At 42.2% G+C, this 26,862-nt stretch overlaps 1 protein-coding gene across 1 annotated transcript in view; it reads left to right on the top strand.

The window, feature by feature from the left end:
* LOC139666969 (plasma membrane calcium-transporting ATPase 1-like) overlaps nucleotides 1-26,476 on the top strand; it is a 66,581-nt gene extending 40,105 nt beyond the window's left edge. Inside the window, exons 12-20 of the mRNA XM_071546330.1 lie at nucleotides 952-1,131; nucleotides 1,614-1,701; nucleotides 3,908-4,014; nucleotides 6,092-6,283; nucleotides 7,917-8,130; nucleotides 9,559-9,770; nucleotides 11,238-11,345; nucleotides 14,525-14,707; nucleotides 26,231-26,476. Of these exons, the coding sequence (XP_071402431.1) occupies nucleotides 952-1,131; nucleotides 1,614-1,701; nucleotides 3,908-4,014; nucleotides 6,092-6,283; nucleotides 7,917-8,130; nucleotides 9,559-9,770; nucleotides 11,238-11,345; nucleotides 14,525-14,707; nucleotides 26,231-26,476 (1,530 nt within the window). The remainder of the gene's footprint in view (nucleotides 1-951; nucleotides 1,132-1,613; nucleotides 1,702-3,907; nucleotides 4,015-6,091; nucleotides 6,284-7,916; nucleotides 8,131-9,558; nucleotides 9,771-11,237; nucleotides 11,346-14,524; nucleotides 14,708-26,230) is intronic.
* Nucleotides 26,477-26,862: the final 386 nt, after the last annotated feature.

Raw genomic sequence — 26,862 nt, 5'->3', positions numbered from 1 at the left:
ATCTTTCTAGTCCCGGGGTTCGGTGCCATTGTAGCATCTAACCAGTCTCTACTCTGTAAGAAGGAAACTGGAGATGGGCTTCTGGTCCTGTCTGTTTTATTCAGAATCACCTAGGGCTGCAGCTGACGATTATTTTCATTGTCGATTAATCTGTCGATTATTTTCTCGATTAATCGATTAGTTGTTTGGTCTATAAAATGTCAGAAAATGGTGAAAAATGTGGATCAGTGTTTCCCAAAGCCCAAGATGACGTCCTCAAATGTCTTGTTTTGTCCACAACCCAAAGATATTCAGTTTACTGTCATAGAGGAGGAAAGAAACCAGAAAATATTCACATTTAAGAAGCTGGAATCAGAGAATTTGGACTTATTTTTCTTAAAAAATGACTCAAACCGATTAATCGATTATCAAAATGGTTGGCGATTAATTTAATAGTTGACAACTAATCGATTAATCGTTGCAGCTCTAGAATCACTTCAGTAGAATAAACACATGAACAAGCAGCCGTTTCATAACAGCCTTTTCTGTCCCGCTTGCCACAATAGTCAAATAGAGAGGAGTTGGCAATCTTGTTTTTCTTTGTAAAAGAGGAAATGGTTGTTAACATCTGTCCTTAGCATTCATGTTTCATTTTCTAAATTTATTGTGTCAGTGGTGACGTCCTTGTAGAGTAGCTTTTGAGATAAGATGTCTAAAATTGAAACTTCAATCATTTTTTTCCAACCTTAGAGGCATACTGAGCAGGATTTCCCCCCTTGAAATAGCATAAACTTATCAAAAAATGATCCTACTCAGTGATTACTTATGGCCCATTGGTAGTGTGTGACAGTGTGTGTGTATGTTCGGGACGTTTCTTATTTTGTCCTATTACCCTGTTGTGTTACTCCACATAGTTGTAACCAGAAAGTTGAGTCATTGATAACACATTTCATCTTTCTGACACTTTTCCAGGTACCTGAGGCTATTTCTAAGTGCCAGCGTGCTGGCATCACTGTACGCATGGTTACCGGGGACAACATCAACACCGCCCGCGCCATTGCAACCAAGTGTGGCATCCTGCTGCCCGGTGAGGACTTCCTGTGCCTGGAGGGCAAAGAGTTCAACCAGCAAATCCGCAATGACCAGGGAGAGGTAAGACAAGCCGCGGGGCAGGGAGGAGTACTAAGTATTTTTACTTAGGTTAGGTATACCGTGGCTCACTGTAACTGAATTAACAGTTACAGTAACCTAAGTTACTGTAAGTTAATTTAAATTTAACCTAAGTTGAAATAAGTCCAATAACAGTACTCAAGTATTTGGTTGCTTATGAACAACAAAACATTCAGATTTTTTGCACATTAAAATCGTAAATGCCATATCAGTAGCCTATTGTTCCAAAAATCTTCTCGGGTATTGTAATAAGAGTAGTTGTATTTAGCTAATTTCCACCTCTACCACTGGGACATTTATTTTGAAAAGGGAGGAAGTGTTATACAAGAGGGTTATCTTGAGCAATACAATGTACTTTTATTATTAAGCCGTTCTGTTTTGCCAGCATTCTGTACATAATGTGTTCTGTGGAGAAAAGTAGATGAATATAATATTTTTTAAATTGTGTACTCTGTGTACACTAGGTGGAACAAGAGCGTCTGGACAAGGTTTGGCCCAAGCTGCGTGTTCTGGCTCGCTCCTCACCAACAGACAAACACACTCTGGTCAAAGGTAGGTCAAAGACACTCATGGTGATGATGTAATGGGTCATTAACTTTGGGTCTCAAATATCTCAATTTCTACTTTTATTCACTTTTCTTATATCCTGTCTCCAGCCAATGACTGCCTCAATATTCAAGCTGTAAATATACTTTTGTATAGTTCATATATTATTATTACTAAATCAGTAATAAGTAATGTTCAAGTTTAACAAGGTAATTACAAGGTACTTGGTAGAGAACGTCTGCCAATGCTGAACAATTCTCCAACTTGCAAAGTTGCAGTCTGAATTTGCAAATCTACACTCACAGTTTCTCCCCGTTTATCATTTATCTTCCGGGTTTGATTTACCTGGAGCGCTTAAAAAATAACACTTGAATGCAACGCTGTTTGGTAGCCAACTTGGAAATCCCAGATTCCCACCAGCACTTGAACGCAGCATAATTGTTATGGCTAAAAAAAAAAAGATAATTCCAGATCCGGATCACCACCAAAATTGAATCAACTGAACCTTGGTGCCAAGGGCTATCTGTCTGCCAGATTTCAGCCAAATCCATTGACTTGCTTAATTATGTTTCTCGTTCATGTACTGGCTTCTCAACAAGAACACCCTGATTGAAAATATGCATATGGCTTTATTTTCGTGATGTTTTTGTCAGGCACACAGTTTTTTTTTTGTTTTTTTTTTTACCTGTTTGGTATTTGGCTGACTTGCTGTGACCTTGACTGTGCCGAAGTGGGAGGAGAGGTACAGTTGGGGGGGGGTGGGGGTGGGGGGGGTGTCATTAGCGATCAAGCAGCGCAGTGCAATTTCGATGTCAAGGATTACTGGAATTTGCGTTCGCACCGCCCACCTGCTCAAGCCAGGTCAAAAGCACATGAACAGATCCATTGATTCAGGAAAATAGAACCCATGGTGTCCTTTTGCCCTAAAATAGTCGCAATAGGAATGTCAAGCTGGATTGACATGCTCTTCTTCCTCACTGTATGAACATGTCCATCCTCACCCAGTCCAAATCTGCATTTCTCTTTCATGTGTTTGATAAGCGTACACGGGCAAAGATACCCACATAAAACACACACACACACACAAGTCGTATGCCTCTCATTCTCGCATATGCTCACCGAAAACACACCCACCCACTTTACGCATGAATAGCCCACCCAGAGGTAGAGAGGTCTGTGCGCAGGCAGACGTTTTCCCATTGCTCTGCTCTTCAAAGGCCAACTTGTTTCATCTCGGTGAAGGTGGGGGGCGGTGGGGGGGAGGGGGGGGGGGGGGGGGGGGTTGCACAGGTGTGGGTCATGAATATGGAAAAGAGCCAGTAAACTCTAAACACACCCTCAAAAAAACATTTGGTCGTTCAGCTCCACGCCACGGCAAGTCTGGATCCGTATGCTGTCGTAAGACTTGGGACGGACTTGGTAAATCTCGCTCTCTCCACATTATAAGTAGGGATAGACCGATATATCGAAGCTCTATTGGTCTACTGGCCTTTAGAAAAATTCAGTATTGGTCTGTCACGTTGTCCATGGCCAGTTCATTTTGTATCAGGACAATATCAGAGAGAATGAATGTATTCTTCATGTCAGGACAAGAACCTAAATGGTAGTGTATTCATTGAATTCTAATGAACAGGGTTCCTAGGCAGGTCTGCAAAGTCTGGAAAAGTATTAAAAATGAATTTGATCATTTCTAGGTTTTGAATAGTTTGGGAATTTGAAAAAATGTCTGGAAAAGTATGGAAAATGTTGCGGTTCAGGTCTGATACACACATAATTCTAGCTTTGATGTTGTTGTAGAGCCACTTTGAGTCCACAGTTTTTGTTGATGTGAAGAATAATGTTCAGATAGAGGGACGCTCTTATTACCCAGCCGCTGTCAGCATGCATTATATCAAATACCCACCAAGATCAAATCCAGTCAGGAACATAGGCTCTGGGAAAAATATGGAATTTTAAAATGGAAACCGTGTAGGAACCCTGCCAATCATCTCACATATTGTGATATTTGTCTCTGTGAAGAACAATCTTCATCTATACAGTGATATGACCTAGTTAGCAGGGGCAAGATGTCTATCTGCATAAATCATATTGAACACCAGACAAAACCTTCAAAACAAATCAAGGTCTGGAAGAAGTATGGAATTTTTTAATTGAAAATGTGTAGGAACCCTGGATGAAGTATGTTTTTTTTTTTTTTCCTTCTGTCAATCAGGTATCATTGACAGCACAGTGGGAGAAACCCGGCAGGTGGTGGCCGTTACCGGGGACGGTACCAACGACGGCCCGGCCCTCAAGAAAGCTGATGTCGGATTTGCTATGGTAACAATTACTTTCATCTTTCAACCTTTTTTTTTTTTTTTTCCTCTTATCTTTAATTCCACAACTGTTTTTTCTGGCTCTCCAATCTATCTCATTTTGTTGAGCTTAAAAAAAAAAAAAAAACTCCAAGAGTTAATTACATTTCTAATGCAGCCATGAAAAAGGCATTTTGTCTTAACCTCATCCCCATAATTCTTCAATTTAATGCCAGCCGCTTCATTAGGATGGCTGTGTAATGGAATAATAAATCAATAAATGTTGAGCTTGGATGGGCCAGCTTATCAGCGCAGTGGAATCCCACTCTGCCATACTGCTCTTGCCCTTACCCCCCGAAGATTTTATGGATTAGGGAACAAAAAGGCCAAGTACATTTATTCATTTATTTATTTGATTATTGGTTTGGCCTTATGTGTTTTAGTAACCTTTTTTTTTTTTATCCAGGGAAAGTCGACTGTACACCATGCTCTTTTCCAGCAGCACCCTCCTTCACATTCACACTGTACCAGTACAACCAGTCTTATTATAATAATAACAGTAATAATAATAATAGCCTAACTTTATTTGTATAGCACCTTTCATACAAAATGTAGGCCAAAGTGCTTCACGTAAAATAAATATAATAAAAACAAAGAGCAAAAAGGTAGACATACAAAGCTAAGCAATTAACAGTAATACAATATTTTGGACAAGTAAAGAAGGTTAAGAAGGGAAGAAAAAGTAAAAAAAATACTATAATAGAAAATACTATAATACCATAAAATACAAGGGGGTACAAAAGGAAGAATGAAAAGATAAAAGGGTAAGAACATAAAAAGCCATGGACATGAAATAAACTTATTTAAATTAAACGCCAGATTAAAAATATACTGTCGGCCACTGGGAGCTGCCCAGTACAACCAGTCTTCCACTGTTGGTCCAGTGGCATTTCCAACAGCAGCTTGACAGTATTTTTTTTACTCATACACTTTCCCCGCCCGCATTTTCCCAAGCGGTCTGGGGGATTTGAACCGGTCACCTTCCAGTCTTCAGCTCGCTTCTCTAACCGCGAGGCTGCCACCACCACCTCCCCGCCACTGTGGCTGTGACCCATTTTAGAATATTTTTTCACCCATACATTCCGGGCACCTTCGCCTCGCCCCTGCCAGGCCGGGGGGGGGGGGGGGGGGGGGTGTCGGACATGCTCTGCGAGACACACGCCATTAAGGCCAGAGAGCGAGCGAGCGACTCCCACATATCACCGGGAACAATAGATGGAGAAATCACTCATGTGGTTATGAAAAGGACAGAGGACCGCTAGCCTGCGTGAATCTCCGTAACTCACTTACTTATAATGAGAAAAAATGAGCTGAGTGACACAGGGTCTGAGGAAAAAAAAATCGAAAATTAAAAGTTAAATTGAAAACAGACGGGATAATGATACAGCCCGGGGTATGAGTTGACCAAGTGCAAATGAGGTCGGTGGAAAGATGAAAAGGCTCCTGAACTTAGTAATAACTAGCCTTGCAATTACTACCTAATTGATTCCTTTAAGTAATAGGAGAAAAGGGCAAAATGCCAGCGAGGTGGATTGGATTATCTCTTCTTAAATGTAGTAAAGAAGTAAAGAATTCCTTTTTTTTGTTCCTGCACTGGTGCTTTTGACCAGCAGATACTGTTTGACCGCCACCCATTCTGTGGTTTTGAAATGGAAACTTCCTGTTTCACACTCATACAGTAAAACTCATTCACACCTGGGAGCTGCCCAGTACAGCCACAGTCTTCTACTGGTGGAGACTGAGGTGGAGACTGGGTCAGTTGGGGGTTCAGTGCCTTACTCAAGGGCACCTCAATAGTAGTTGGTTGAGGGAGGGGAGAGTGTTACTCATGCACTGTCCACACCCACATTTTCCCAGCCGGTCCAGGGATTCAAACCAGCGACCCTTCTCATCTGTACCCGCTTTTCTGACCTCGATGCAACCGCCACCCCAGTTTTTGACTTGAATTCATATTTTTGGAATTTTGAGTTTGCGTCTAAACTCATAAACCGTGATCGTCCATCAGAACACTCCAACCAGTCCCTGCCTTTGCCTCCTATCAGGGTATCGCCGGCACGGATGTGGCCAAGGAGGCCTCGGACATCATTCTGACGGACGACAACTTCACCAGCATCGTCAAGGCAGTCATGTGGGGAAGGAACGTCTACGACAGCATCTCCAAGTTCCTCCAGTTCCAGCTCACCGTCAACGTAGTGGCTGTCATCGTGGCCTTCACTGGCGCCTGTATCACGCAGGTAAGCAGTCACATAGCGTACACTGGCCTCTGAAAGGGCCGTTTTGAAGCCCTTGGAGATTGTGTTAACGCTTGCTGCCACGTTGGCATGGTTTTGGGAGCTGGAGCCGCCAAAGCGAAGCGAAGGGGTGGAGCAAAGGTAGAGGGGCTTAGGTGCATAATTCTTCGATGAGGCCTATAGCTTGCTAAATTGGGTTAGCAGACCAACTATTATTAAGTAAACTTGCCGAAAAATTGGAGAACAGAGTCCTTGGAAGGTCTGTTAGTACAGTTAAATGCAGAGCAGGCCATATTTGCAGTGTGATACTAGCTAAACCGGCATAGATGATTAGCTATATGCATCAAGAAATATTGTCAAAAGAAAACACTGCTGATGGTCACGGTCATTTCAGGGAAGAGCAAAAGCATGTCCACTGTCATTTATTGGATACAGCCCCTAATCAGCGATGCATGGCAACCTGTCAATCTGGTCAAAATAACAAAAAAGATGCAGTGTTATCAGACCTCGAATAATGCAAAGAAAACAAGTTCATATTCATTTTTAAACAACACAATACTAATGTTTTTAGGTTTGAAAACACTGCATCTTTTTTGTTATTTTGAGTTGTCATTTTCTGCAAATATATGCTCTAAATGATAATATTTTTATTTGGAATTTGGGAGAAATGTTGTCAGTAGTTTATAGAATAATACAAAAATGTTCATTTTACTCATTTTACTCAAACACATACCTATAAACAGTAAAACCAGAGAAACTGATCATTTTACAGTGGTTTCTTAATTTTTTCCAGAGCTGTATATATACATATATACAGTACTGTGCAAAAGTCTTAGGCATATGTCAAAGAAATCCATAAAGCGAAGATGCTTTCAAAACTAATGAAATGAAAAGTTAATGAATATCAAAGATTTACAATAAACAGCAGTCTACTGACACACTAATACAGAAAACAAATAAACATCTAAGACTTCTAAGAAATTTATATAAAAAATCTAGGGTGCCTAAGACATTTGAACAGTACTGTGTATATATATATTTATTTTGAAAAAAAATTGCTACTGATGCCATAACTTCTTGCAGAAAAAAAATATTGACTTTATATTTTTAGCTAGAAGTTGGGTGGTGGCCCCATTGACTTGGTTGGAGTTGGGCCGCGTTTGGAGATTTTCTGGAGCCAGCCATTAGCGGACATTAGAAGAACCTCTGCCGCTACTTCCACACTGGCTTCAAAACTCACTCTGGTGTTGGCAGCTTGGTCTAGACAGATGCCCTGGTCTTTGTTTCTGAGGGGCTGACACCAAAACTAGATGTTTACCATTGATGTTTTAGATAGCTGAAACATTTTCTGCCATCAAACTCCATTGCAGCTGCACTGGACATATCTTTAAGTCTATGTTTGGGCATCTGCGGGAATGAATAATAAATATACCACAAAACAAAATAGGCCCAAAAAAGAAAGGTACATCGCCAATAAACTCTTTAAATGATACAACATTTCTTATCATCCAAGTGTCCTCAGTCTAGACTCAAGACTAAAGTGTTTGATTCTGACTGTCCTCATTCTAAACTCAAGACTTAAGGTGACTGATTCTGCCTGTCCTCCACACCTCCCACATCTCTCTGCCCCCTCCAGGACTCTCCTCTGAAAGCAGTGCAAATGCTGTGGGTCAACCTGATCATGGACACCCTTGCCTCCCTAGCCTTGGCCACCGAACCCCCGACCGAGTCCCTGCTGTTGCGTAAGCCGTACGGCCGCAACAAGCCCCTCATCTCCCGCACCATGATGAAGAACATCCTGGGCCACGCCGTCTACCAGCTCGTCATCATCTTCACCCTGCTCTTCGCCGGTGAGTCGGAGGCCAAAAAGTTGAACAGTTGACGACATTAAAGGGGAATATAGCCAAAAGTCAGCCTGCATATTCTTTACCATGTCTTTTGGGGGAGTTCAGTCTGCCACAGCTAAAAACAAGGATGTATCCAGCCCCCTAATCTCTCTTGGTTTTCTGGCTTCTAGCTTTGGAAAATGTTCACGTTCACAAATTGAGCTGTCCTAGGACAAAGGAATAACTTATATGAATGGCCAAAATGAAGGGTGTCATTGTTTTTTTTCCCTAGCTAACAGAGCTGAATAGCTTATTGCGGAAGCACTTCTTATGGCTATTGCTGCTGCTGCTGCTTCAAGACTATTGAAAACCAATCTGAAGTGCTACAAATTAAATTTTTAGCTTTGAGCTCCTGTACCACCCTGCAATAATGTCCAGTTCTGAGTGCAGTCATGAATACTCACTAGCACATTGTTTCCTTTCCATTGTACTTTTCGTTTCGTAGCATAGGTAGGGCATTCATATGTAATTTGAGTTGTCAAATTATTATGTCCTTTGTATGGAGAGTTGACTTCACTTCTATCTGGAAAGGTAATATTTTTGATCAGTCTTGTTAACATGTCAACACAAAGGACAGACTGATGATACAATGTACAACTATTATTTATTATTATCAACTCAATATTATTGCCCCACTTCTTAAACCACCTATCTAGTTTGTATAAAAAGGTGCATCTAAAAGATTTTTCCTTATTGGCTGGTTTCCTTCACAAAAGGCTGTAACAGCTGCTACACCAGAGGACAGTGACAATTTTAACAGATTGTAGAAACAGAGATCAGCTCACACTAGACAACTGGTCTTTACCACATTTCATCTTTGTTGGAAACACTTTTCCACTCATGAAGCAAGGCAATGAGCCAAAGATTGGAGATCACACTCTTAACAACCTGTATATGCCTCACTCAAAACACACAATTCCGAGTTACAAATAACTAAATGAGGGGTACAAAGTATGATAAAATAGGTGTTTCCACACAGGTGTGCTTTCTAAGGTAATGAAGCATCCCATCATGCCTAGGGTCATGTGTAAAATGCTCAGCAGACCCAGTTGTCCATTATTTTGCCTACTATGGCTTGAAGAAGAGATCTCGGTCGCTTTGAGAGGAGGCTGATTGTTGGAGCTTCAGTTGTGAAAACTGCTCAATCTGTTGATGTTTTCTGATGAACAGTGGTAAAGGTGATGTTGGCATGGAAGTCTGAGGGAAAGGCATTATAAATTTGGGGAAACTACTAGAGGTATGCCTAAATCCTACGACCCTTGGACTTGGTACTAATCTATTGGATCAACTCAAAACTGCACGATGGTCAAGCTGAAAACGAGGCTGGTCGTCTTAGTTCCTGACACTGGATAAGCGCTAAGCATGTCATTCGTTCCCTCCCGTCTTCCCCAGGCGAGAACTTCTTCGACATCGACAGCGGCCGCAACGCGCCGCTACACTCGCCACCCTCCGAGCACTACACCATCGTCTTCAACGTCTTCGTCATGATGCAACTCTTCAACGAGATCAACGCCCGGAAGATCCACGGAGAGAGGAACGTGTTCGAGGGCATCTACCGCAACCCCATCTTCTGCAGCGTCGTCCTGGGGACATTCGCCCTGCAGGTACACACTGCACACTGCAAACTTTGCCCCTGTAAAATTTCAAGGTAGATGTTTGAAATGTGAGGAGGAGTACCAGCACTCACAGAGCGGGAACGCATTTCAGCAGGGTGACGCTGATGATGGCTTAAGGCGTTCGTCCCATACTGTGTTACATGTTTCAAGAATAAATAAGACTGATCTACTGTGAGTGCTGGTACTACTCCTCAATGTTTGGACACACTACATACTGTACTGATTCTGTGATGGTACTGATTGTACACACTGATAGAATTAACAGTACAGACTGTACAGACATCGTACATACAGATAGAACATACTACTGACATTGTACATACTGATAGTACATATTTTACGGACATAGTACATACTGATAGTACATACTGCACTGACATAGTACATACTGATAATACATACTTTACTAACATAGTACATACTAATAGTACATACTGCACTGACATAGTACATACTGATAGTACATACTTTACTAACATAGTACATACTAATAGCACATACTCCTCTGACAGTACATACATGATAGTACATACTGCTTTGACATAGTACATACTGCTCTGACATAGTACATACTGATAGTACATACTGCACTGACATAGTACATATTGATAGTACATACTTTACTAACATAGTACATACTAATAGCACATACTCCTCTGACAGTACATACTTGATAGTACATACTGCTTTGACATAGTACATACTGCTCTGACATAGTACATACTGATAGTACATACTGCACTGACATAGTACATACTGATAGTACATACTGCACTGACATAGTACATACTGATAGTACATACTGCACTGACATAGTACATATTGATAGTACATACTTTACTAACATAGTACATACTAATAGTACATACTGCTTTGACATAGTACATACTGCTCTGACATAGTACATACTGATAGTACATACTGCACTGACATAGTACATACTGATAGTACATACTGCACTGACATAGTACATACTGATAGTACATACTGCACTGACATAGTACATATTGATAGTACATACTTTACTAACATAGTACATACTAATAGTACATACTGCTCTGACATAATACATACTGATAGTACATACTTTACTAACATAGTACATACTGATAGTACATACTTTACTAACATAGTACATACTAATAGCACATACTCCTCTGACATAGTACATACTAATAGCACATACTCCTCTGACATAGTACATACTGATAGTACATACTGCACTGACATAGTACATGCAGATAGCACCTACTGTATTGACATAGTACATACTGATAGTACATACTGCACTGACATAGTACATGCAGATAGCACCTACTGTATTGACATAGTACATACTGATAGTACATACTGCACTGACATAGTACATGCAGATAGCACCTACTGTATTGACATAGTACATAGTGATATTACAAACTGTACTGACATAGACTGTATTCTTTCTTTTTTTTCCAGATCATCATTGTGCAGTTTGGGGGAAAGCCTTTCTCCTGCACTGCTCTGACCATCGACCAGTGGCTGTGGTGCGTGTTCATCGGTGTCGGAGAGCTGCTCTGGGGACAGGTAGGAGAAAGGAGACACACACAGACCCACGCACATCCAATTAAACAACAAAGAGCTTTACATGGAAACAAAAGGACACAAAAATGTTACAACAAAACAAGAGAAAACAAACCACAGATTGAAGATATGAGACGAGACCAGGACCAGGTTTGCCAGACTAAAGAATAAAAGGGAGACCTCACAAGAATCTGGCAAGGGAATAGCGCGTGTGTGTGTGTGTGTGTGTGTGTGTGTGTATGCCTACATTAGGTAGGTGGCAGCAAACTGTTGCCTGTCACATACGTGCCGCAGCGTTACCGTCACAACCATCACCATGGTAATGAGCTCTGCACATGAAAGCAATGCAACTCCCGTTTACGAACGTCCTCAGGGAAAACGAACCCAGCATGCCAGTCCCTCTGTGAATACACACACACACACACACACACACACACACACACACACACACACGCACACACACGCAACACCATACAAACATCATGATCATAAAATCACACACACACACACACAAGCTTAGAAGGCAATCATTTTTGTCGCAAAAGTTCTCTGTCATACGCAGCATGGTGGGTTCACCTTGAGGGCGCACAGAGAGAGAGAGAGAGAGAGAGTGAAGAGAGTCAACGGAGAAGGAGAAAAGCAAAGAGGAGAGGAAAAAAAGGACGCAACAGAGACAGACAAAGCAAGACGCTGACAGAGAACGAGCGGGTTGACTGTGATTTATTTTCGAAGCAATGGGCCCGTTTCTTGTCATGGAGAGAGAGAGAGAGTAGGAGAGAAAAGATGAGGGGATGAGACACAGAGAGGTAGAAAGATATAGAAAGCAAGAGACGCGAACATCCAGGTAGAAGGAGCCAGGTGTCATCCTCCCTGATCAAACTGCTGGAGTCTGATGTTAGCAGCCTGAATCTGAATATTAATACATAGCATTTTGAAATACATAGCATCACACACACGTAACAACATTGATTTCTAGTGGTCACACTATGATGATTAGGCCTGACTGACTATACTGTATAAGTGAGATTATCCAGCTGCTGACGTCACCACCTCTCATCTTCAACCAATCACAACACACTCGCCTCACTGGAAACTGGCCTGTCATTGGCTGTCGGCGGTCTGTCATCCCGTGTTCAGGATCCTGCAGATGTCAGGTGGTAGATCTCCAACATGGGGGGCTTTCTCCTCCAATTGTCAGGATGGAAAAATCAGCTCTAAAATCCTCTAGTGTGTCCCTAGCCTTTGTCCCCCTCAATAAGACCCTCAGCTAAATGAAATGTAAATGTGCTATAAAGACAAGAGGGTAGATGGTTTTTCAGAGGTTCTTTATGGGTGACGTGGTGCTCTAGTTTTAGGTGCAGCATTACTATTTGAAGAACCACTTTTTTTTTTTATCATTTTGCTTTATTTTTTACATTAGTTTCTTCTCTGGAATCTTTTCTTTTAGGATTGATTCAATTTGGCTTTTGATGTTCTCTTGATAGAATATGTGGGAGATTTGAATTCTCTCCTAAACTCGACTGTCATTTTATTTTACAATATTTCAGGATTATTACACGTGTTTATTTATTAGTCCCGTGAGATATGCTGTTGTGATGAAGGCAGTGCTTAATGTGTAAATGATGAGGTCCCGGAACACCAAGGGGTCGGTGTTCCCGCGAGTCGGTCTGGAGGGAAACGGGTCCGGAACAAATCAAGACAACAAGCGCATTGGAGGCACGGTGGTGCTCAGTGCGGCCATACAGCTTACTGTAGACCTAACAGCCTAAACATTACTAAATGACCCACTATATGACCTTAGAGCTCCGACTACTGGGGACCTATAACAATATTTGATTATTGCATAGGCTACATAATGCTCATTTTTACAAACCTGCCCTTCAAGTAGTAGACTAAAGATATAACTGCACTGTGCACAACATATAAATGCCCACATAGGCTACTATGAGACATCCTCATCATACATAAAGGAAACTGCAATGGCTTCAACCATTTACCAGAGAAATTCTGGTATGCGCTTGTTGTTACTTTCTAATAGGGTAATCACCTGTCTTCATATGGAAATGAGCCAATTAGTTTTTTGGAAGGGAGGGGAAAGGAAAGAAGAGTCAACTATTGGGATTATTACATGGCAGACAAAAAAAAAAAAAAAAAAATTTCATGCAACCAGAGGTGCCGGGTCCACACAAATATGTACCGGAATGCAGGTAGTCCAAAACCGCGAGGTGCCGGATCCTGTTCCGGCAGGATCCGGCACAAATTAAGCACTGGATGAAGGGCGATATAGACTTCAAAGTTTTAGTTTCAGGCAGCTAGTAGACGTGCAGGCATACTGTGCTTAGGCAGAATTCATAGCTGTTTGTTCAGCCAACATATGTTGCTGTGTGAAGCAGTCTGCCTCGAGAATTTGAAATGGCTGCAACTGTTGCTAAGCGCATCTCTCATTGGGTACAGATAGAGTGGCCCTAACTAACTCATACTTTTCATTCATACATTTCTACTTTATATTTTCTAGACACGTTGTAATTGCCAATTGCATTATATTTAATATCCCCCCCATTTGCTCCATTCTTATTTATATCCTATTCTTCTTTGCTGTATGCTATTTTGCTGTTCCAACCAGAGTCAGAAATGATCGTGGGGCTTGGGTCAAAAAATGCCCTCAATCTCAATCCAGCGGGTTTTGGATGAGAAAATGACATGCTGTTCGATCGGAAAACAATCGAGCACGCAGCTTGAAGCAGTAGAAAATGTTTGCACCATGCAGCCAGCGGTAGGGAAAACAACAACATCCTCCTCTGTAAGGCCTGCCGTCAGTTTCCAGCAGTGGGAAATAAGTTAAAACAAATGTTAGTGTTACAAATCGAGTGTTTATTTGCTAATACACCATGCAAATGTATTATTTCATAGTTATAGGTTTCATAGCCCCAAAAAAGGACCAAAATTCCCCTAAAAGATCAGATCAAGTTAATTTCTCGACCCAGTTTCCCCACAGGGAACATTAAAGTTTTATCTAATCTTAACAATCACACTGAATTTAAAAGTCAAAGTACTACTGTCAAAGTTGTAATTATAAAATAAAGTGCATTTATTAACGTGAATACAAAGTGGCAGTGCACTATGATAACAGTGTTGGTATAATTAGAATAATTCACGCTCATGTGTGTGTGTGTGTGTCTCAGCTGATCACAGCCATCCCCACCCACCATCTGAAGTTCCTGAAGGAGGCGGGCCACGGCATCACCAAGGAGGAGATCCCAGAGGAGGAGCTGACCGAGGGAGCCGACGAGATCGACCACGCCGAGATGGAGCTGAGGAGAGGCCAGATCCTCTGGTTCAGAGGCCTCAACCGCATCCAGACTCAGGTACCGCCGCAGCACCTCGCCACGCCACTAATCCTGTTTTTAAAGCGTAACTCAATGAAATCTACGTATTGTTTAATTTTGAAAAGTTATCTGATGTTCCAAGGTTTCTAGGTGACCAGACTTGAGTATGTACCGTGGTGGAAATCACGTGACTTATCTTGTGAAAGGGCCCTAGAAGATCTGTCTTGTCATGTGAGCTACAGAGCTTTTATTTTGAAAGATCGGGCAATATTACAAAACATTAACTGTTACGCTGAAGCAGAAGTATCAAGAAATAAAACAAGGAATACAGCAGGTTTTGGGTATACTCTCCCAAAATCATCCATCAGTCCCTGGAGGATCGTTGGCTCTGGTGCTCCATGCTAACACTTTAGCATACACTATGTTGAGTGATAGTAGCTCCATGCTAACATTTTAGCATACACTAGGTTGAGTGATAGTAGCTCCATGCTAACACTTTAGCATACACAATGTTGCGTGATAGTAGCTCCATGCTAACACTTTAGCATACACTATGTCCATGCTAACACTTTGGGATACAATGTGTAGAGTGATGGTAGGCTCCATGCTAACACTTTAGCTATGTTGAGTGATAGTAGGCTCCATGCTAACACTTAAGCATACACTATGTTGAGTGATAGTAGCTCCATGCTAACACTTTGGGATACAATGTGTAGAGTGATGGTAGGCTCCATGCTAACACTTTAGCTATGTTGGGTGATAGTACGTACATTCCATTCTAACACTTAAGCATACACTGCGGATGTGGATATCTGTGCTAGAAGCAGTGCCTTGGCCAAGATATTCAACTCCCTATGGATGATACTCTTGTTTGGTTGTGTAGGTACAACATTGGATGTCCAGCCAGCACCTTCCCAACTGGCCAACCACTGGAGAAGAGAACTCATTTACTGATTTCTGCCTCTGTCTCTTCCCTCTGTGTTCTTCTGACAAACAGTATTTAAACCAAAGGCTCAGGATAAATGGAATAATGCATGTCAAATGTTGGTTGTAGTAGTAGAAGACCAAGATAGACACAGTTTGTTGGTATATACTTTGATTGGACCTTTTTATGTGGGGAAAAAATGCATTCATTTGCCAAAATGATATGAGCTTTGTTGATCTGACCATTTCATGAGGAAAATTACAAGTTCTCACAAATATTGTGGGGATTGGGAGTGGAATTTGCATTAATTACTGCAATAGCAGAATTTCAAAATCCTAGAGGGACTGATGTCTTGAAGGTGAAAAACAAAGCCATAAAGTCGTGGATGATTTGTTTACCTCACTGGAGAATTTTTTTGCAAACTCTCTCATCCCAACTCTTGAGCTTTTTTTCTAGGAAACATGGAGCTGAACAATTTTTGGGAACAAAACTAAATTTGCCATTTTGTCGGTCGTCTTTACCCTGTAACTTCACTTCTCACGTTTCTTTTAGGTAAGAGACTGAATGGAGCCGATGCACTGGAAGTAAATGGGCAGTTTTACTCTGAAAGACAACTACTGCTATCTGCACACACACACACACACACACACACACACACACACTTCCACACAAACTGAACTGCATTGTGATTGTAGATGTATTGCATTTGCTACCGAGTCTCCCCTCTCTCTCTGTGTTTCGTGGGACAGATTGTACTCCCACACAAGCACCTCCACATTTCAACTAACATTTTGTTCATTCTCTGGTTTGTTTTGCGTGGGAATGAAATAAAAAAAAAAAAAAAAACGCAAGCACACACACACACACACACCGGCCGACACGACTACCGGGAGATTACGCAGTTGAGTGTCTCTCTTTTCGAGGTAAACGGGAAAGCGGCGATATTAAATACTGTACACCCGCAATAGCGCTGCTTCTACATATGCCGCCCAGTCAATTTCACACACTCTCCAAAAGAGCCGGGGTTATTAAAACACAGAAATGAAAAATGGCTGTCGACGCTGGGGGAAAAAAAGCTTGTAATTTTATATATTTTCAATTTTTTTTTTTTTTGTTGTTTTTTTTTTTCTACAGTGCCTCACCTCCATAGGAATCTGTCAGTCGGTGTGTTGCATTGACAGTGTGGGCGGTTAGCGGTTGCCCCTCATGGCACACCTTTTATGGCCACCTTCAAAACAGCCCATTCTCCGATGACTCATTTCACAGTTTGGGGCTTTGGGAAGTGTATGTGTGTGTGTGTGTGTGTGTGTGCGCGCTCATATCCAAGCGCGCTGCTGTCTGTACATGCATATTGGTGCGCGTTAGCCCGACTTCGCTTTCCGCCTACAAGACGGGATCCGGCACCGAAGTGAGTGTTAGCATGTCCACAGGCAGTCCCATTATGTCCCTATGGGCTTCATTAGCCTCGGCGCCAACACCTACCTACTGTAACACCCGACTGACACGGCAGAGTGGGCTGACAAGTGCATATCGCCGTCGTCTCGGAGCCATTTTTATTCGGATGCTGTCTAACACACACACACACACACACACACGGGGGTTAGAGAGGCCGGGCGTTTTCCTGCCGGCGGTGGAGTAACTTTTACTCGGTGTGGCCGCAGGGTGAAGAAGAGAAGGCGGCATTTTTTTTTTATTGAATCTTTCCTCACAAACTAATATCTTTCTTTTCTATGTCCTCTTCAGATTTGCTGCTTTTGGCTTTGACAGCAGGGGACCGGAGTCTCGGAGCTCTGGGTGTTCATATAGTGTCGGTCTGAAAAGTCTGGAAAAGTACTGCCCAACTGAAAGAGTATCAAAAATAGGCTTCCATCTATAAATGGGGCTGATATTGTCCTTGTATTAAGTTAGTGTGGTCCACCTCTGATATGATGAGTGAATGAATGAATATTTTATTTTCGTGGCTGGTCATTTACATCAGTGACTCTCAACCTTGTTCATATCAAGGACCGTGTATTTAGTCCACATTAGGGCCATGGACCTCCAATTGATGAGATTTTGTCTCTCAAACCCAAATATGATCATATTTTTATTGTTAGATATGATTTTGTCCAGAATTCCATGACTATCTAGGGAGATAACAGTGAAACTATGATCAAAACAGTCATTCTTCTGCATTCTCTAATTGTGTTAACTTGTAAACAAAATAATGCACAAGTTTGACAATTGATCAATTTGCTGGGGACCCCCTGGAACCCCCTCAAGGACCCCTGGTGGTCCCCGGACCCCATGTTGAGAACCACTGATTTACATGACCCATCCCTCATGGAATTATTCAGACACATTAATTAACAACAAACCAAACAATCCGGCATGTTAACCCATCATCATCTAACAGCACAATACATAGATATCATCCAAACATAAATATAAACAGAAACAAAAACAGAAACATCATCCAAACATAAACATAAACATAAACCTCCCACAAATAACGCTCCAGGAGATATCCCACAATGGAAAAACAGCAAATATACAATTATACAAACACAGCCCCCTAAGCCCAAGACACAATACACAAATCCATGTGATGGATATGATGCAGTTTGATTGATTACACATTTATTGTATAATTGATCAGTACTGCACTGGCTATCTATGGGAAGCCCTTAACCTAAACTGATTCTAATGAGACATTTTTCACAAACTACACAATAGCACAAACTGGATACGCCATTTTCACACGTTTCTAGTTGTCTCTCCTCCACATAATCCGGTGGGGAAATTTGCCCAGTTTGTACGTTATTTGCATTTTAAGATGTTTAAGATGCTCAAAATTTCATGAGACCGAGCTGCAGCTATGGCGTTACTGTTATCCATATAATTATATAATTCCAGACTTTTCACACACCCTGTATGTTGTCCTTTAGGGCTGAACGATTAATCGAAATTTTATCAAGATCGCAATATGGCCTACTGCAATTTTCAAATCGCAGGAGGCGCAATATTTGTTAAAGGTGAAATGTGTCAAAATAGCATTTTAAATGAAATATTGTGGTGCTGCAGAGATGTCCTGGCCTACACATCATATTCTACAGACTTAAGAAAACATTTTTGTTTGGTACAGATCCCCGCAAAAATCACACCATAATCATTTTAATACGTTTTCAATGAAAATGAGAATAATGATGTAAAAATGATCATTCCCTCTAATATCGCAAATCATATCGCAATTGCAATATCAGTCAAAATAATCGCAATTAATCGTTCAGCCCTATTGTCCTTCCTCTATCTTCCTGGCAGCATATGTAAAGCTACCTAGCTAGCTATCTTGCTAGCATCTAGCGAGCTATCTTGCTACTAGCTAGCTATTCTCTTGATCTCTGTCACAGTATTTACCTTCCTTCCACTTTGTTTCCCTCTCTCTTTAATATGACATTGTGTTTCTATTATTTTCTCTTTGTTTGACTCAGTATTTCTCAATTACTTTATAAATGTGGGTGCTCTAGTATCGTTATTGGGGCCGATACCAGGCCGATGCCAAGAGTGAATAAAGACAAGTAATTCGTTTTTTTCTCATATTGATACTTGATATCAGCAAGCAAAATAAATGACTCCTACTTGTACTCAATCTGAAAAAAATGATATTGCGCACCCCTATTTATAACCAATATAACACTCACTCTCTCCTAGCGAATGTTCCTCAGTGGATTAATGCACGTCAACATCTATTCTCTCCCCTTATTCATATGCAAATCCCGCCTATCACTTTTCCCCTCTCTGTAATGCAGTCGTGTTCGGTTCTTTATAACGATACTCTCATCGGTTGACGGGCAGAAAAATGGTATGTCAGTTTCATCTTGTGATGTTAATTTTAGACAACAGTTTGGATTGTGCTTTGTGGTGGAGTTTGATGTAGCTTACTTTGCTCACATTATTGAAGTTTTCTCAGTTGCAGGCACACAGAGTCTTAACTGAAATGGCAACGCGGTTCGCAAGTGTGTTACTGTGCTGTTCGTGTCAAAGATCATCTATTTAGGAGATGAATCGCCAAATGTAAAACCTCACCAGGCATCTCTTCACCAGCGGCAGAATGAAAAACGTCTCTACTTTGTCCCTTCCCTTACGGCCTTACTGTCCTTTTAATATTGCTATGACCATAGAACCATCACAAGAGCCAAGTGCTGGGAAAAGAAATAGAATCGGAGCTCTTGTCCTCTTCCTCTCGCCCCGCCGGTATAAAGGATGGAGAGGGGAAGCTCTCTGCCTCTCCCTCTCTCTCTCTCTCTCTCTCTCCCCCCCTCTCTCTCTTTGTGTATGTCTGTGTTACAATATCTGCAATATCTGCCTCTTGTCCTCCCGGGATAGGAGGATGAGGGGATGGAGGGGGAGTCGACGAAAGGCTGCAAGCTAATTAGGTCCTTATCTTTCTACCCCCCCCCCCCCCTCTTCCTCTCCTCCTCCTCCTCCTCCTCTCTAATCCTGGTGGGCAGTGTTGTGCCAGTGCATGCCTGGCTAGTCGAACACAGTGGGAGAATAATTGGTACAAGGACTACCTCATTGCCAAAAACTTTATCAGTCATTCCAAGTGACACTTTTTCTCCCTCTTTCTCCTTTTCTAATTTTCTCACTCCCTTTCTCAAGCGCTTTCAGCCTTCAACGACGGACTGTAAAAGCTCTTTCTACCCCCCCCCCCCTTCCTTTCATCCCCCCGGTTCTATCGAAGCAGAGCTTTCGCAGGGATTTGTACATTTTTTTTTTCTCTCTCTCTCTCACTAACTGTTGTTTCTTCTCTATCCAAATGACAGCTCTCTCTTTATCCTTTTCTCTCAAACTTTCTTCCCCTCCTCTTGTCTTTCCGCTCTTTGTAAAAACCCGTCTCATTCTCCCCCTCCTAATTTATCTCCGCTGGCCCTCGCTTTCTTCTCTCCTCCTTGCCCATGAGGCCCGAGTTTCTATCTCATATCCTCATTCTTCCACTCTTCCCTTCCTCTTACAAATCTCTGCCTCTTCGCCCGGGTACCCACCGGGTTTAGACTGATATTGTCCGTTTATTAAAAATGGGATCTGGTCCAATTGGTGCCACCTCTGATGTGATGGATATGATGAGGTTTGATCGATGACATATTTACTGTAGAATTCATCAGTACTACGCTGGCTATCTATGGGAAGCCCTTAACCTAATTCTAATGAGACATTTTAATAGGACTCCACTCAAGTATGCATGAATATCTTATTATTAATGTTATCCTGGGTTTCAATGGAAAGTTTTACTGTCCCATGGTCTAAATCAGTGAGTCTCAACCTTTTTCATATCAAGGACCCCTAAGTTAGTACACATTAGGGCGATGGACCCCCATTTGTCTCTCAGACCCAAATCTGAGAATATTTTTTTTCTTAGATATGATTTTGTCCAGAATTCTACGACTGTCTATATTGTAGGCAAAGAGATAACAGTGAAACTATGATCAAAACAGTCATTCTTCTACATCCTGTAACTGTGTTAACTTCTTGTAAATGATATAACGGTGAAGTTTAACAGTTCATCGATTTGCCGGGGACCCTCTAGAACCTCCTCAAGGACCCCTTGTGGTCCCCTGGACCCCACGTTGAGAACCCCTGGTCTAAATGTTGTTTCAGAGGCTCCTCCACCTTGACAAGAATGAAACTCTGGGGGGGAAACACTGAATACTTGTAATGAAAGTGGTCAAATTTAAAGACCCAAGAACCTTTCCTAAATTTTAGTCGGCTAATTTAATTCTGGGACAAATAGGTATAAAACATGAGTATCGGTCTTCAAGAAACCCATATCGGTCAAACCCTAGTACTCTCATACCTTAGAAACTTCTCTCTCCTCCTCTCAAAAAGCCTTTCCTTCATCTTCTTCCCTACTACAATTCCTACTTCCTACTCTCTCTTGTCTCTGTGTCCAAGTGTCTCTCTCTCTCTCTCTCTCTCTCTCTCTCCCTCCTCTGTCTCGGTGTCTCTCGCCCCAGTCTGTGCTGTCTTAACAGTGTGCTGTGTGGCTGTCCTTCCCTTCAGATGGACGTGGTGTACACCTTCCAGACGGGCCAGGCGGCGGTGCCCGGTGCCCTGCGCCGCCAGCCCTCCGTCGTCAGCCAGCACAATGACGCCGCCGCCGCCGCCACCGCCGCCAAAACCGTCTCTAGCCCCACCCACGTAGGGCTTAGCTCCTCCTCCTCCCTCACCAACTCGGCCGGGGCCCCGCCCCTCGCTGCCGCTGCCGCTTCCTCCTCCGCTGCAGGCAGTGAGTGCCGCGACCGGAGGCCAGCTTAACCGACTCGCTTGAGCTGGCTGGACTCTTTTGTTTCTTCTTTTCTTTTCTTTTCTTTTTTCTGTTTTCTACTGCATGGTCCGATGGGAATGCTGAATGCTGCATGGCTGACCAAATAGATGGTCACCCCCAAATGGCCACCCAACAACTACCACCCCACCTCCCCCTCCACTCCAACCAACCCTGCCTCTTTCTTTCATACTGTTTCTGTCATCTTCCTTGGCTTTCTCTTTACCAAGGGGTCCTGAAAAAGGCTAAACATCTTTAAGTAATAATTTGCGATAGTTCCATGTAGAGCTGCAACGCTTAATTGATTAATCAATTAGTTATTATTATTATTATCATTAGTCAACTATTAAATTAATCGGCAACTATTTTGATAATCGATTCATATATTAATTTTTAAGAAAAATAAGTCAAAATTCCAGCTTCTTAAATGTGAATATTTTCTGGTTTCTTTCCTCCTCTATGACAGTAAACTGAATATCTTTGGGTTGTGGACAAAACAAGACATTTGAGGACGTCATCTTGGGCTTTGGGAAACACTGATCCACATTTTTCACCATTTTCTGACATTTTATAGACCAAACAACTAATCGATTAATCGAGAAAACAATGAAAATAATCGTTAGTTGCAGCCCTAGTTCCATGTACATAAATGTCCAATTTTGATACTTTCTCCTGCTGATATAACACAATAGTAGAATCAACCAGTAGCCGGTTCATGCAAGCTGTTACGTGAAGAAAGTGATGCGTTTCATGAGGAACTGGGTAGTTGGCGTGAGCACTGATAACCACCTGTTTGACTAACAAATGATCTCTGGGAAGTGCAGTGCAGAGCCGCCACAGGAGTGAGCGTCTAGCACCAAAGATCAAGGCAAAATAAAAAAAAAACAGGATCTGCAGGATTAGCACTTTTAATCGTTACATCTAAGGCCTTTGAAGGGTCTCGAATACATTTAAGCATTATCAGTCATAAACTCACTTTCAGATGTTTTTGAAAAATTTTGAGTTTTCTGGGTGTGCTGTATTTCCGGTGAGGAAATCAGCCGGGCATGCAGACCCCTCTTCTGATAAGTGTACAGTTTTCATTTCGTTTCAGCTTTATTTCAATTGCACAATTGGTGTTATATTTAAAGCCGGGGCAGGCAATTTATTTTAGAACCATCTTTGGTAATATTTGTTGAAATGCAGACAGCCCGCTTACAAAATAGGCTTCATCCATCTTTTCTCCCATCTCTGTAATCCCATCTCCTTCGTCTCTCTACTTTACCGTCTATCATTTTCGTATCTGTATCTTGCACTTTTCACTTCTTTTGGCTGTTGATTCATCTCTCTCTCTCTCTCTCTCTCTCTCTCTCCCTCTCGCTCACTCATTTTTAAACTACTTTTAATTCTCTCTCTCTTGCCCTCTCTCACCCCCCTTTGCCTATGCAGTACTCTTTCTCCTCTCCCCATGCCAGACTTCTCCTACCGGCTTCTCCCCTCCGCACGGCGCGGGGATTTAAGTCCTAACATGCATCTGTTAACCCCCGACGTGACTTGCCGACTGCCTAGCCAATGACAGATTACCAGGAAGTGTTGGGAGGAAACGAGTAAAGAGAAAGGGGGGGGGGTGGAGAAAAAAAAATCCTTCCAATTCATGACACAGAAAAAATATCCCTGTCCTATTTTTCTTTGTGTTCTTTCCCTAAGGCAGCAGCCTGTGCAGGAAGATAATTTAATGGGTTAATCCATGTGGGGGGTTAAATCTGCAGGGCTAGCTCTGGCCAGGAAGTCTCATAAGGCTTAACAGCCAATAGATTTATTATTTTATTACAGCCAACCATGCATCACTTTCCCCATTTACCTTAGCTGCTTGCCTGCCTACATGTATGCATGTGTGTGTGTGTGTGTGTGTGATGGCATGTGCCTCCCACCTCTCCTCCTAGTTCCACTGCTTAAGTAATAGAGCGCTTTGAACTCCGGGGCTATTAATTAGAAGGAACACTGTCTATTGGTGCATATAGATCATTATGATCAGCAGCAGCAGCCCCTGTGGATTCATGATGTTTAAGTGGGATCACAGCAGAAAGTGCATGTCTTTAGGCAGAGAGCGGAGAGCAAAGTGTGTGTTACTGTGAGACTGGAGAGCGGTTATGGCACTGAACTGAATTATTCATGTGTGTGAGTATTTGGTCGGGTGTGTGTGTGTGTGTGTTTCGTAAGTGTGTCTGTGTGTGAACATACCAGCTACATACCAGCTACCTTGAGTGCTAACCCTAAATAGCACAAACAGTATCTCATCCTGTGCATTGTAGGCCTAAGTATATGCTTTCATTAGTGAGAATATATTAATTTACAGACTTTACAGGTAATAATGGGATGCTGTAGTAGCCTCCGCTACGGAAGCCTATTGCGTTCACGTGAAAAAACAAAATCAGCCTGTTTTTTTTCTTTTTTTAGTAAATGACATCTTTTCTTATAATTCGGAGAAAATATTGCGCAATTCTGAGGATTTTCTTTTCTCAGGTGAATGCAATACGCCTCCATACCACACGTTTCCGTCAAATATTTTTATACAAATTATGACGCATCAACTGAGGAAGTCTGAATCGGAAATTTCGTAAAAAAATGTCCTTAATCTCGCAAAAAAAGTTTCTACACTCGCTTGACGTTTTCTGTCGCTAAAGAAATCTTGCGATAAATCGTGATGCAAATGCATTCATAAAATAGATAATGATGTAAAGACTGTGTTTTCTGATATTAATTAAGTCTGAGACAAAATCACCAAATTCAGTTTTTTTTGTTTTGCAACTTTACAAAAGTTTGAAAACAAATCTGTGTGTGTGTGTGTGTGTGTTTTTGTGTGTTTTCCACTGAAGAAATTACTGAAAATGTTTGGCTTGTTCATTATGGACATTTTGTGCATACTTAACTATGCAGTCAGCCGTCAATTACAAAAACATACTCGCAACTCAAGTCAAAGCTGAGCCTTTCTAATTTAGCAATACGATTCAGTCTCTAATAATATAATTATCTTTTTCATCATAACACCTTAAAAGGCCCAGCAGCCTCTGAATAGTTTACCCCCTGTCCGTTCCTTTCCTCATGCTTACCAGCCTTAGTAGCTACTCTTGAAAATTATAGAGCTGAAGCAACAAATAATGGCAGTACGATTAATCAAACTAAAACTGGAATTGCAAATTAATTTGTGATATTGACCTTATCCATCCAGGGTATCTGCTTAAAAAGTCTGAAAAAGACATGAAAAACATCAAAATATCTTAATGACAGGTTTCTTAGTGCTGTGTGTCCGCTCTTAGATGAATCCAGAATATTTATCCTATCTGCTTTCCTAAAAACAGTTGGGATTTCCTGGCTTTTTCTTCTCTGACCATTTATAGTTTTAGTAGTTTTTAACTTTCTTTAGCTATATTCATTCAGAAATAGGCAGGTTTTGCCAATGTTTTTTTATTTCCCTTGTCAAATCGGTCTTCAGTTCAATTCCAGACAGCATTAAAAAGGATGGACAACATAAAACATCAAGAGTAAAACACAACATAAAAATCATAGACGGTGAATGTTGCCAACTATCCTCTATGAGAGTCTTTACACTGGTGTTTGCGTGTGTTCGTTTGTGTGTGTGTGTGTGTGTGTGCATGTTACCTATATTCAATCTCTCATGAACCATAGACCACCGCACCCAATGGGGGGCATAGTGTTGGAGTGTGTGTGTGTTGTCATCTGCCTATTTGGATGTGTTGCTTTGTCACTTTTCTGTCATGAAATCCCCTCTCCATTGGCCTCACATTTCCTTTCAAAAGTTATATTATTTTATATTATTTGATTTTACCAATGAATACCCACCGGCATGGCATGGCATGTCGTCACTCCCCGAGCCAAACACCCACAAACCGTTTTGCCATTCAGATGATGGTGTGTGTGTGTGTGTAGGGGGGTGGGGGGGGTTGTTTTGCTGTAGATTTGTTGTGTTTTTTAGTTGCTGTTTTGATGCCTGTGACATTGTGTGTAACGTTTTGTTCATATTTTGCAGTGTTCCATCTCCATACCCCAAGCCGGCCTCCACCCTCCATCCTGTGTGCTGTATAATTTGTGTTAATGCACCTTTTTTTTTTTTTTTTTTTTTTTTTTTTGGGGGGGACTCTCTCATCTACCTTCCCCCCCCCCATAAAGTGGCTTCATGTGTTGATTGGTTTGTCGTGTTTTTTTTGTGTTTATCCCATCAGCCCTTGCCTGTCCCGAACCCTCGCGCATCTGTGTGTAAAACGGGACGCTTCTTCCCCGCTTCTCCTCTCTCACGTTTTCTCTCTCTCTCCTCTGCCCCCCCCCCCCCCCCCCACAGATTAAGGTGGTGAACGCGTTCCGTAGCTCCCTTTACGAGGGGCTGGAGAACCCGGAATCCCGCAGCTCCATCCACAGCTTCATGGCCCACCCCGAGTTCGTGCCCCTGTCCGAGGAGGAGGCGCGCATCCCCTCCATCGAGGAGACCGGCGACGAGATCGAGAGCGACCCCCCCTCCTCCTCCGGGGCGGCGGGAGGAGGAGAGCCGCCCGCCGCTTCCTCCCGCAGCCTCGAGTCCTCCATCTGACCTCCCTCCTCCTCCTCCTCCCATCATCCCACCATCATCCTACCATCAGCATCTTCTCAAGCCTCTCCCCTCTGAACGGTCGTGTCACTCCCTCATTCCGCGGAGGTCGACACACACACACACACACACACACACACACACACACACACACATACACACACACACGCCTCCCAGCTGTCCCATCGTACGCATTCACAAACTATAAGTGAGGATGGAGCTCCATGACCCCCCTCACCACCTCCTCCTTGTTCCTTCCTGCCTACCCCCACCCACCTCACATCCTCCCCTTAAAAAAAAAAAGTGACATATGAAGAGACAACCCCCCCCCCCCTACACACACACATACACACACACACACCCCTTTAACCCACTAGAGGGTGGAATCT

Source organism: Centroberyx affinis, unplaced genomic scaffold (assembly GCF_046629955.1).
Source record: "Centroberyx affinis isolate AG114_WGS23_722 - 3 ecotype Tasmania unplaced genomic scaffold, CSIRO-AGI_Caff_v1 ptg005218l_1, whole genome shotgun sequence".
Lineage (NCBI taxonomy): Eukaryota > Metazoa > Chordata > Actinopteri > Beryciformes > Berycidae > Centroberyx > Centroberyx affinis.
Note: the sequence above shows the minus strand (reverse complement) of the source record. Positions and strands in the feature narration are given on the sequence as shown.